Consider the following 13,379-nt stretch of genomic DNA (forward strand, 5'->3'; position numbering starts at 1 on the left):
AGGGAGACGGGGGGGGGGTGGTGAAATAAAAAAAAAGATAAAAAATGATAATAAAAATAAACTAAATATTATTATTTTTATATTTTATTAAAATGAATTTTTTTTTATAGAAATAAAAGAATACTAATTATTTATTTTTATTTTTTTTCTATTATCCTTTATTATTTATTTTAATTTTTACCTACGTGACTTTACCAAAAAAAACCTAAGCGTATGGTCTGTTGTGTGTTTTTTAAACGACGGGGTAATTGAATGATTGAAGCGAGTCAAACGTATCCCGCTGTCCACTAAAGCTGCGTGCAAGGTGCAAAGCTCGAGACGAAGTTGATGGGGGAGCTGACGGAGATGAAGTTGATGATGATGATGAGGAGGAGGTGGAGGAGGTGGAGGTTGGTGTACGAGTAGGAGGATGAGGGTTGAGAAAGAAAGTAGCGAGGTATGAGCAGGAAATGATGCCGATGATGATGATGGTGAGGAGGGCGACGATGCAGTAACTTGGATGAGTCTGACGATGTTGAGAATTAAGTTAAAGTGATTGGGAGCGTGGGAGAGGGGAGGGGGGGCTTTGAGGTAGGATGAGGAGGTAGGAGGATGATGATGATGAGCAATGTAGGAAGATGAGTAGGAGGATGAGGAGGCGGTAGGCGGCCGAGCACGGTGCCCCCCTCACAATCTCGCCCATGACGTCAACCCCCCTTCTCAAATCCTCCTTTATAAGGCACGGGGCTCACAGCACTTCGCACCAACCACTGACAGAGATCAGCACCACCACCACCATCACCAACCACCACCACGAGCAGACGCTATCACCTCCACCACCAAGCAGCAGCAGCAGCCGCATCATCAACCACCACCAGCACCACCACCACCACCATCGGCATCATCTCTAGAAACACCATGAAGCCTGCTAGCGCAGCGGCCACTCTCGCCTGCATGGTGCTGGCCACGCTGGTGGCCGACCCGACCGAGGCGTGGTACAAGCAGGCCACGGGTCCCAGCTACTACTCGGTGGGACGCGCCTCTGGGCTTCTCTCCGGCATCCGCCGCTCGCCGTTCGCGCGCCGCTCGCTGCTCCCCGCGGACGGCGAAGCGAGAGACGGAGCGGGTCTCGCGGCGGGGCAGGCGGCGGCTGCGGTGCCCGACGATGACGAGGAGACGGCGGCGGCGGCGGTGGCGGCTCGGGGCATCGCGGACGCTGACGGCGTGGAGCTGATGCGCAACCTCCTGCTGCCCGTGCTGATGCAGCAGCAGCAGCAGCATCCGAAGCGCGTGGGCAGCGCTGGGCGCGGCACGGTGCGTGTGTGTTTGTGAGAGTGTGTGTACAGGTGTGTGTGTGTGCAGGTGTGTGTGTGTGTGAGTGTGTGTGCAGGTGTGTGTGTGTGTGTGTGTGCAGGCGTGAGTGTGTGTGCAGGTGTGTGTGTGTGTGTGCAGGTGTGTGTGTACAGGTGTGTGTGTACAGGTGTGGGTCGGTGTGTACAGGCGTGTGTGTGTGAGTTGTGTACAGGTGTGTGTGTGTGCAGGACGTGGGTCGGTGTGTACAGGAGGGTGTGTGCAGGTGTGTGTGTGTGTACAGGTGTGTGTGTGTGCAGGTGTGTGTGTGTGCAGGTATGGGTTGGTGTGTACAGGAGTGTGTGTGCAGGTATGGGTCGGTGTGTACAGGAGTGTGTGTGCAGGTGTGTGTGTGTACAGGTGTGTGTGTACAGGCGTTGGTCGGTGTGTACAGGAGTGTGTGTACAGGTGTGTGTGCAGGCGTGGGTCGATTGTACAGGTGTGTGTGCGAGTGTGTGTGTGCGAATGTGTGTGTGCGAGTGTGTGTGTGCGAGTGTGTGTGTGCGAGTGTGTGTGTGCATGCAGGCATGGCTCGCTGTTTACACGTGTGTTGACAGGCGTGGGTTGGTGTGAACAGGTGTGTGTAAAAAAATATCTGCCTTTTATGTTTAGCTCGTTATCCTTCCCCCGCACCTCCGATTAGCACGGTTGGCTACGTACGGCGCGAAAGAAGTTCAACAGGCATACGTGCAGCCGTGGAACGGTTTGTACAGGTGTGGGTACAGGTGTGGATAGGTGTGTACAAATGTGTGCACATATGTGCGTCGGTGTGTGCAGGCGTGGGTCGGTTCATGCAGGTGTGTCACAGGTGTCTTTATTTCTAGAGCACTATTTCGTGCAAAGGATGCCATTCAAAATGCTCTGCAGATAAGCGAAATTATTGTAAAAAGACGAAATCGCAAGAACAATAAAAGCTATTTCCATACAAAACTAAATTGCATTATAATAAATTGCTATCGAAGGCATTTCAAAAAAAATCTAACACTATAAAATAATCAGAAGTAAAAGCAAGTTTAAAAAGGTAACTTTTTAGATTTCACTTAAGCTTGCTTAATGATTGTGAAGCCCTCAGATCCGCTGGCAGGCAATTCCACAAGTCTGATGAGACCCAGAGGCTTAAAAGCGGTCCCGGGTTTGGTTTCGGGTTAAACAAACCGCGCTGCCGGTTAATGTTGGCCTCCGATCAGCGCCGTTGCCTACGTACGGTGCGAAAGAAGTTCAACATACACACGTCTGCAGAGCCAATAGGCCCATGGGCTAAACGTGTATATTGATGTATTTAATTGACTGGCATGTGAAAACACAGAGCCGAATGGATGTCTGCTTGTGCCTGTGTGTATACGTACATGCGTCTGTGTACGTAGCCGTGTGTGTATACGTGTGCCCGTGTACGTCCCTGTATGTGTCCGTGTGTATATATATTGGGAGCGGTAGTGCAGCGGTTAACGCGGTGCGCTACAGACCTGGCGACCCGGGTTTGATTCCCGCTCACGGCCAACACCGGTGATGATTATCTGAACCGGTCCTGGGCCTCCCCTAGGTCGACTCAGCCTCAGAATGAGTACCTTGGTGCGATATGCAAACATCGCCACTGGGAAGACAAAGGCGGTCGGGCGTGGTGTTGGCCACCCACCCCCATCGTGTGCCGTGCCGGCCTTCATAGGTGCTCGCTAACAGCACTTGACCCTATAGTCTGTTAAAGCTACACGGGGGTACATATAAGCATATGTCGTCATATATGTACCCGTGTGCGTGTGCACCCATGTACCCGTGTGAGTGTGTACCTGTATGTATATACGCCCGTATACCTCGTGCATATACTGGACTTATATATACCAGTGTGGCTATATATGGACATGGTGAGGAGCGGTAGTGTAGCGCTCAGTGCGCTGTGCTACACGATCCCAATAATCTGAAACGGTCCTAGGTCGACTCAGCCTCAAATGAGTGTCCACATCGCCCCTGGGGAGCGGTGGTGCCGGCCAACCACCCTCTCGCGTGTCGCGTCGGCCTCGCTGACAGCACTTTCCCCAACAGTCCGTTAAGACTATCGCGGGGGGGATCTTTGTTTGCACGTGTATGTACCGCGTGTGTGCCTGTGCGTGTGCCCGTGCCGCTCCCTCCGCGCAGGGCATCTGCGTGAAGGACGTGACCCCGTACCTGCAGAGCTGCGAGCCCCTGTCCGAGCTCCCGGCCACTCTGCAGTGCAAGGCGGAGGTCTACCTGACCCTCGACACACGAGACTGCCTCTACCCTTGAGCGCGCGCACGCGCACGCACGCGCAAAGACACACGAGCATACACACACACGTGCACGTGTGTGCGTGTACACACACACACACACACGCGTCAATTCTGTTCGTCAGATGAGTCCACACCACCACGCCCCACGCCCTACTCATCTGTCTCCCTCCTGCTCTCCGTTAGAGCCCGCTCAGTCCCCCTTTCTGAGACCCCCCTTCCCTCCTAATCACGTCTCCCTTCCTCCCCATGTCCCCCGTCTCATCATCATCGTCGTCGCCATCTTCACTGTCATCAATACCCATGCTATACCAACGGCACCACGGTCAACACGGACATCACCAGCATTCACGCTAATGATACTTTACCGCGATTATCACCACAATTACCACCACCATCAGCATCCCCATCACTACCAGCACCACAAACATGACCATCGCAAATCACCACCACCATCACAGTCACCAATACCATCACTACCAGCACCACCATCAGTATCATCACCAGATTTACCACCCGATTTCAGAGACATAGAGTGAAGACGTTCATGATTCGTTCATGATTTGAGTTAATGGCGAATTGTGATAAATACAAAGACAAAGGTCCTCCCGTATAGCCTGGACAGACTATTGGGGCAAGTGCCGTTAGCGAGCACCTACGAAGGCGGACACGGCACACGAGGGGGTGGGTATCCTGCACCACGCCCGGCCGCCTTTGTCTCTAGTGGTACACATTTGAGGCTGAGTCGACCTAGGGGAGGCCCAGGACCCGTTCAGATAATCGCCACCGGTGTCGTTGGCCGTGAGCGAGAATCGAACTCTGGTTCGCCGGGTTCGTCGCGCAGCGTCGCGCTAACCGCTCCACCACCGCTCCCCACGGACTCAACAAAGACAAACACACACACGCGCCTCGGCTTCCCCAACCCACGGGCCCCTGGGTGCAGTTGCACCGCCTGCGCACTCCATCGCTACACCACTCATACACGACACTCGCGGAGACGGCTCGGGTGGCCGCGAAAGAACTCCACGACTACGATATATGGCACGATAAATAAAAACATGTTTACCGATAATCGTATCGTCCGTTTTTTTTTTGTTGCAAAAAAAACATCGTAACGTCGTGATTATTGATGCTGAGTATATCTCTCTTAATAATTTTATTTCCAGACAAAATATGTATTAAATAACACACTCAACATTGAAGGTTGTAAATAAAACGCAAAATTAGTCGTTATTCCACATTGAATTCGTATACCTACTTACATAGACGGCAACTCGAATACAGGACCGGTTCAGATATTCGCTGTAGCTGTTATTGGTCGTGAGTGGGAATCGAACCACTGGACTCCACACAGTCATATACGTGTGTACACAAAGACAAAGATCCCCCGTATAGGCTTAACAGACTGTTGGGGGTAAGTGCTGTGAGCGAGCACCTGTAAAGGCCGGCACGGCACACGAGGGGGTGGGTGGCCAGCACCACGCCCGGCCGCATTTGTCTCCCCAGTTGCGATGTTTACACACCGTACCGGGTACTAATTTTTCCGACTGAGTCGACCTAGGGGAGGCCCAGCCCCAGTTCAGATAATCGTCACTGGTGTGTCGACACACACACACGCACACATGCCGATACATACATACAGACACATACATACCCCCTAAACCTACAAACCAAACACAGTCCTACACACAGACACACTCACAAACTAAACACCCCGTAGATGCACACGTGCTGATAGAGATGCACACACACACACGCGCGCGTACACAAAGGAGCACATTAACGACACATGCAGATACACATACATAAACACAGAGACACATATATATACAGACACACAGGCGTGCACACACGACTAAGTACATACGTACACCCGGACAAACGCAAACACACAAAGACAAAGGCAGGCAAACAAAGGCAACACACACACACATGCAGACGCCATAAACACATGCCGTGTTTGTGTTTCCTTCACCTATAACCACGTTGTGCGCGTTGTGCGCCCATCTGTGCCTGTGTGTGTGATTGTGAGTACGTGTGTATGTGTTTGCTTGTGTGTATGTGTGTGTTTGCTTGTGTGTGTTTTTGCTTGTGTATACGTGTGCGCGCGTGTCTTAAAGATCTTCGTGTGTCTGTATGTGTGCGCACGTGCGTGTGTGTGTGTTGCTGTATAAATGTGTGTGAGTGTCTGTCTATGTGTTTACATGACTACATGCAACCAGACGGGAAAATATCGCGCGCTCTCTCTCTCTCTCGCTCTGTTCGTCCGTCTGATGCTACGACTTTGTTCCCCATTAAAATGAAAAGAAAGCTCTGTGCTGTATTACTGCGCTGTTACTGAGTGAGTGAGCGAGTGCAAGGGCGGGGGGAAGAGAAGACCAAATAGTTGGTGGTGGGGGATACTGAGTCTAAGGCTCTCTCTCTCTCTGAGCCTGAGTCTCCGTGTGAGTGTGCCGTTATATGGGTCTCTATGTGAGTTAATGGGTTTTCCGTGCGAGTCTATGGGTCCCTGTGTGATGAGTCTATGGGTATCTGTGTGAGTCTATGGGTGTCTGTGTGAGACTACTTCTCCCTGTGTGAGTCTGTGGGTCTCTGCGTGAGTTCATGAGTCTCTGTGTGTGAGTTAATGGGTCTCTGTGCGAGTGTGTGGGTGCACATCTTTAGTGGTGCCCATTTATTTATACAGCTATAACAAGGGTGGATTACTTGATATCCCCACTCCTTCCAAACGGTTATACACAGGCCACGCGCCGTCTCTCGTCAGCTCCGGTCCAAGGCCACGTGCATGGATAGCTGTACAAGTGCGTGACCGACGGATTGAGTGTGAGAGAGAACGAACGACGATTGTTCAGTGGCAAAAATGAAACATGAATTAAATGATGGCTCGTGTTTTGTCAATCCACTGCTGGACGTATGCGTGCCAAGCCTTCACGGGGGCCTACACAGAATGGCTTAATAACCTCGATATCCACCGATGACCTTTGCACATTTCACCTTGCAACGCGAAAGAAGAAGATAATGATGACGACGAGGATGACGATGATGATAATGCTCTCTTTATGTACCCAGAAGAGCCGAACTGAGTCTCAAGACTCATTTTCAGCAGCGCCCTATGTTGGGAAATTTGGCCAATTCCATTAATGAGACATTTGGCTTCGTGTTGGGGAGAAAATCGGAGAGCTTGGAGAAAACACGCCACACTTACGAGGGGTGGGGGGGGGGGAGTAAATGCTGAAAACTCTGCACAGATGGATTCAATAATCCAATTTCTGAACTGCCATTTCCCGGCCACGTCGCAGCCCAAGTACAAAATCCGACGAGGTCGGCCGCGTTCAGGGTGATCTGGCCGTAGGTTATAGCCCGAAACGTCAGCCAACTCTACAAAGCAGTGCTGGTATCAGCCATTATGTCCAGTAATGTGTCAGTCCACTGCTGGATGAAGGCCTCCGTGTGCATTTATGTCGTGGGGGGGTGTATTGACCATACTTCACCACGCTGATCAGGGCGAGTTGGTGAAGCGGTGTACAGCGCCTGTTCAGATGTTAGCCCTGCTCAGGAATCGAACTGAGGTGGCCAGGGTCATAGCGCATTGTAAGGTTCCACTGCACCAGCGCTCCGCTCTGACCGTGGTGAGTTTTTTTTTTCCGTGTGATAATAATGTTTCTGCTATATGAGTTACGACTGCTCTGCAAAAGGGCCATTTCTCGAAACGTCATAGGGCACGCATGGCTTAGAACAGAAATTGGGTTCATCGAGATAATTGGAGTGAGATGGAAACATTACCCAAATACAGATCTCCTTTTATGGGTAATAAAAGTGAGTTTATCGACCATAGGCAACTTATTGACCGAGGGGGGAGGAGGGAGGGGGGAAGGGGGGAGGGGCAGTGTGGGGGGGATGAAGGTGAGGGGAGGGGCAGTGGGGGATGGGGAGTGAGCGGTGGCTTTGCGCAGTGGTGAGCGCAACTTGCGCTATGAACCCAGCGACGTCAGTTCGATTCTAGACCAGCGTGGTGAAGTATGGTCAAACCCCAACGGCCGACACGGCGTGGAGAGGCGTCCATCCAGCAGTGGATCGTCAGCGCTGTAACCGAGTATACATTTTGACTTCAAACTTTCGTGACTGCAGGAATTAATAATCTTGGTTCTTTCGGTAAAGTCACGTAAATAGAAAACAAAATAATAAACAAACAAAATAAAAATTAAATAAAAATAATACAATTTAATTAAACATTACAATAATAAAAATAAAAAATTTTTATAATAATAAGAGCAAAAAACACCCACAATTAAAATAGTAAAATAAAATTAGAAATATTTTTTTTTATAATAAAAGCAAAATACCCACGACGTTTCGATCGCAACACAAGCGAGTATATTTATTTCCGTTACTTTACCGAAGGAACCGAGTACAGTTATTGTTGGTGTACGTTATAAGTATAACCTTTGTGTGTGTGTGTCCAATAAAAGTGAATATATTGACCGTGTCATTGACTCTTCTGCGTTATCATCATCGGCCACGGTCAATCCACCGCTGGACGAAGGCCTCCCTCCCCTCGAAGTCGCCGTCGCTCACCATCACGCGATGCGCTAATCCACCCAGTAACTGCCCCACGAGTTGATTCCATCGCTCCGTCTCCACGGTCAATGGCCCCATCGATGTTTGCACGCTCCGCACCTACGGAAAGGCCTTGGACCGGTTCGAAATATTCACCGCTAATTTCACTCTTGCGTATGATGGCAATATGTGCTGGAGCCGAATGCCATTATCGAGGTCCGCTGGCCATGACGAGGGGGCTTCAGGAGAGGGTCCGCGTGTTGTTGTTTTCCCGGTGCGCCTCCCACGTTGATGGAGCGCAGACGACGGCGGGTGACTCAAGTGGCCGTGGGGCCCATCGTCTGGGTCACGTGGCCACAGTCGCGCGCGCCACTGCGGCCACGTGCTCGCGATGATCCATCCACGGAGGAGAAGAGCGCATCGGCCTCTTGATGCTCCGATGCGGTGCATGGCTGGACGTCTGTGAACGACTGAACGACCGGACGTCTGTGGAAAAAATAGAGCTTTGTGGCTCATCGGATTCCTCTCAAGTAGAAATAAAGATTCAGATTCTCAGCTTAACACGTAGGTTTTCGCGACCAATATCATCCATACTAGAGGGTTTTTTTCTGGGGTTAAATCGCGTAAATATATAAATGTGTCGTTAAAAAAATGTATATCGCCTGATGAAGCTAGTTGTAATTACTGGCGAAACGTAAAAGTTGTGGCTTGGCTCTCCAACACACAACTGGTGTGCTGTACTAGGGACGAATTAGCCACGTTTTATTAACGTGACAACCCTTACTTTTTTCTGATGACGACCGCTTGTGTTGCGATCGAAACGACGTAGTTTTTTGTTATTTTTCTTTGAATCTACGTGACTCCACCGAAAGACCCAAATAATATGAACCCTTGCTAGTTGGCTGTGTTCGGGTAGTGGTGGGTTTCAACGACGCATTTATATATTTACGCATTCTGATTCTCGCCGCGCCAGCGAGTGTCTTCGAGGAAGGATGGCCAGAGCCAGGAGGAGCGATCATGGTGTGGGGCTCCAATGAGGCGGTGATTCCGGACGTCCGCGTTTGTTCCACGAGCGCTCTTCCGCGACCGGCTGAGAAATGTTCACCGCTTGCTGTTGCCCCGTGAATCGGGACTCTGAACTCATCGGGACTCTGACTCAGGTCGCCGGGTCCGTACTTCGTAGAGAGCAGTGCGCTCACAACAACGACCGCACTGCTCTCCGTAGATGTATGTACGATGAACTTTCTTTCGCACCGTACGTAGCCAACCGTGATAATTGGAGGCGCGGGGGAAGGACAACAAACGAAACAAACTAGCAGCTCTGAAGAAATTAGTTTTTTTATCGAGATGCGAAAGTGCATAGCTCCAGTAGCTTCCTAATATCGGAAGGGAGAGCGTTCCAGGCATCCACTGGGGAGACAAAGGCGTCCGAGCGTGGTGCTGGCCATATCACCCTCTCGTGCACCGTTCCACCTTAATAGGTGTTCGTTCATAGTCTCTAAGGGTTTCTGGGGTGTCCGTGCGTGCGTTTGTATATGGGGAGCGGTGGTGCATCGCTTAGCGCACTACACGCTATGCAACCGGCGACCCGAGTTTGTTTCGCAACTCACGTCCAACATCGGTGACGAACACATCTCGATCGGTCCTGGGACTCCCCTAGGTCGACTCGGCCTCAAATCAACACCTTTATGCGGGGTGCAAACATTCGCGCACGGCGGAGACAAATGCAGGCGGGCGTGCCTCTGTCCAACCACCGCTTCGCGCGCGCCGTTTTGGGCGCTCGCTCGCAGCACTCGCCCCAAATTGCCACGACGTCGGACCTCTGCCCTATGCGTGGGTTGTTTTTTGCTGCGCGATTGAACGCCAACGGAGCGTCGCGCGCGTGCGTCGCAAACAAAGCCGCGCGCGGTGAAGCTCGGAACGGCGCTTGCGCGGAGACTGAGAGCGAACAGGATGAGGATCGAGGATGACAGAAGCCGCGCGCGAGTCTGTGGGGGGGGGGGGGGGAGGTGGGGGGGGGTGCCGCGGGCGGCCACGGCCACGCTCCGTTAACTCCGGCAGCACGCGAGTCTGGCCCTAGCCTGCCTGCCGACCTCCTCCTCCTCCCTCCCTACCTGTGTCGGCACAGTGAGCGCCCTGCCACCGGAGATGCGTGCGGTGCCCCTGTCCGAGAGAGAGGGAAGGCGGGGATGGGAAGGATTGGAGTGTGATGAGAGTTGCGGTGGTGGTTGTGGTGGTGTAGGTGCTCGCTAACAGCACTTGCCCCAACAGTCTGTTAAGGAGATACGGGGGGTCTTTGTCTTTGTCTTGGTGGTGCTGCGCTACGAACCCCGGCGACCCGAGTTCGATTTTCCCGCTCACGGCCAACACCGGTGACGATTATCTGAACTGGTCCTGGGTCAACTCGACCTCAAATGAGTACCTTGTGCGGTGTGTAGTAAACGTCGCCACTAGTGAGACAAAGGCGGCCGGACGTGGTCCTGGCCACCCACCCCTCGTGTGTCGTGCCGGCCTCTAAAGATGCTCGCTAACAGCGGTTGCCCCAAAAGTCTGTTCAGGCTATACGGGGGGTCTTTACTTTTGGTGTGCGATGAAAATGATCGAGATGTAATGAATGTGTAATGATATTATGGTGTGTGTGTGTGATGATTGAGTGCGATGTGTGGATTGGGATAGCGCTATATGATAAGAATGTGGGGTGTGATTCGTGGCTGGGGCCGTGGTGATCACAGCGTGGTGTGATGAGAGCGTGATGTGTGGTGGTGAATACGTTATTGTGTGCGTGTGTGTGCACATAGCGGTATGTGATGAACGGGTGGCGCGTGTGTGTGATGAGTTTCCGATGTGATGATAGTGTGTGATGTGTGTGTGTGATGAGTTCACGATGTGATGAGTGCGTGGTGTGTGATGATGAATGTGTGGTGTGCGATGAGAGTCGAGGGGGTGTGATGAGCGAGTGGCGTTTGGCGAGAGTCTTGGTGCGTCATGAAAACGATGTGTATGTGTGATGACAGCACGGTGTGATGACGCGTGGTGTGTGTGTGCGTTCCTTGGTGGGAGCATCAGGTGCAAGTAATACCCCCCCCCCGCTCTCCCTCCCCCCCAACAACAGGTGTAAAGGTTAGAGGTGTATGACTCATCTAAGTCGGCTTCGCTTTAATTCCATCTGACGGTGCGCGACGAGGCCGTGATGACCTCATTCTCCACCCTGGTGCACGCGGAACAATTTTTCTGCATCTTTCACAATTTCATTGCATTTGTCCCGTCGATGTCATGCCACGAGACGGCGCGTCCATCCGGAACTCCTCAAGCAGCGAGCGGCGTGCATCTCCCCGTGCCAGAGAACGGCCCGCGGAACGAGGTGTCACAGAAGCACTTCTGTGATATTAAACATAATTTGGAGCTTTCGTGACTGCAGGAATTACCCTTTGGTTCTTTCGGTAAAGTCACGTATAAAGATAAAATAATCAATTTAATACTAGCATACGACGTTTCGATTGCAACACAAGCAATCCTCATCAGGTATAAATGAAATAGAAACACAAATCTAGTATACTTAGAAATGTAATGTAATACAACAAAATTTAGCATTCTCAGGAAGAGCGTAATCAACCAGGTAGGGTGTTGACTGTTATGTTATCCGACTCTCTGTTGTATTACATTACATTTCTAAGTATACTAGATTTGTGTTTCTATTTCATTTATACCTGATGATGATTGCTCGTGTTGCAATCGAAACGTCGTATGCTAGTATTTAATTTATTATTTTCTCTTTATACGTGACTTTACCGAAAGAACCAAAGAGTAATTCTGTGATATTGTTTTGTCCGCATCCTGGTGAGTGCTGAACTTTTCGCACACGCCCTGCTCGGGTGAAATGTACGTTGCATGGCAGCCGAGCAATTTTTTTTTCTACTGAAGTGGTATCTAGGCCCTGGGAATGCATTGCTAAGTGGATTGTGCTCACAAGAATATATCTTCCCACGCCGCAATGTGCCAGCGACATGTTTGCGCATGTTTACTTTATCATATAAATTCGTTTATTTAGCGAGGCTTTGTGATTATTTTTCGTGTAACTATTCATATGTTTATTATTGGTCACCAGAAATGTAAAAAAATGTAATTATCATCAGGTCAAGAGTGTAATGTGCGGGCTCCAGTTCTTATTGTCCACTATATATTTGGCCTAAGTGCTCTGAAAAAGGCTCATTGCCCTAAACGTCGCCTATTATATAATTTTCCCTTCAACGCCACAGCGTTATTGACGAATGTCTTGAGTCTCTTGTCATTATTTTTTAGGGAGGGGTTTCAGCTGTAACATTTCGTCAATTGTGAAACGGAATGTCATGCATTCTACGCTTGTGAATCCGGAATTAGTTAGCGGGCGAACGAAACTCGGATTGAAATTCAGAATCTCAGCGGTGGCACTCCATTCTCTGACCTCTGCGACACTCGGCCACCTCCAACCCCCCCCCCCCCCCTGGGAATATAAAGCAACTCTGTACAGGGTGGCCCAAACATCAGGACACAACAGGTTATTCCACCCCTTCATAAGTTGTACCGGCCTTAATAGGTGCTCGCCAACAGCACTTGCCCCAGTAGTCAATCAAATGCTATACTCTACAGGGATCTTTGTCTTTGTTACGTGTGCGCGTGTGAGAGAGTAGGGGGGCGGTCGTGCAGTGGTTAGCGCGCTGCACTACGAACCCGGTGACCCGAGTTCGATTCTCGCTCACGGCCACAAACACAGGTGACGATTATCTGAATCGGTCCGAGGCCTCCCTCAGGTCGACTCAGCCTCAAATGAGTACCTGGTGGCGATGTATTAACATCGCCACTGGGAGAGACAAAGGCGGTCGGGCGTGGTGCCGGCCACCCACCCCCCTCGTGTGACGTTCCGGCCTTCATAGGTGCTTGCCAACAGCACTTGCCCCAACAGTCTGCGAAGGCTATTGGGGGAACCTTTGCCTTTGGTGAATGTGTATGCGTGAACATCAGCACTTCAGAAACGAAAGCTGGCGAGCACCTATTAACACAGTACCATCCTTGCTGCTGTACCGTATGTTCCGTATTATAAGACGCTCCGGAAAGTAAGACGCACCCGAGACTTGTGTTAATAAAAGTGTACAAATCGGGTCTCACACGCACACACACACACATACCGGATTATATGACGCACCCCCAACTCTTGCTTTACAATACGGGGGGGAGGAGGTGCGTCCTATAGCACTGGTCAACAACAAAAAAACATGT

General features: G+C 50.9%; 1 protein-coding gene across 1 annotated transcript; it reads left to right on the top strand.

Moving 5' to 3' along the window:
* Positions 1-763: 763 nt before the first annotated feature.
* On the top strand, positions 764-4,697 carry LOC144726520 (neuropeptide B-like). Its single transcript, XM_078605316.1, has 2 exons — positions 764-1,293; positions 3,460-4,697. The coding sequence occupies exons 1-2, from the start codon at positions 898-900 to the stop codon at positions 3,586-3,588; spliced, it is 525 nt and encodes a 174-aa protein (XP_078461442.1). The 5' UTR covers positions 764-897; the 3' UTR covers positions 3,589-4,697.
* The last annotated feature ends 8,682 nt before the right edge of the window (positions 4,698-13,379 follow it).

This window comes from Lampetra planeri, chromosome 23 (genome assembly GCF_965212315.1).
Source record: "Lampetra planeri chromosome 23, kcLamPlan1.2.h2, whole genome shotgun sequence".
Classification (NCBI taxonomy): domain Eukaryota; kingdom Metazoa; phylum Chordata; class Hyperoartia; order Petromyzontiformes; family Petromyzontidae; genus Lampetra; species Lampetra planeri.

What these genes read in the sequence shown, in the direction of transcription:
- LOC144726520 (XM_078605316.1), top strand. Translation starts at nt 898, where the DNA reads ATGAAGCCTGCTAGCGCAGCGGCCACTCTCGCCTGCATGGTGCTGGCC. An exon ending in GCAGCGCTGGGCGCGGCACG is followed by an intron (nt 1,294 to 3,459) that starts GTGCGTGTGTGT and finishes CCCTCCGCGCAG; the next exon opens with GGCATCTGCGTGAAGGACGT.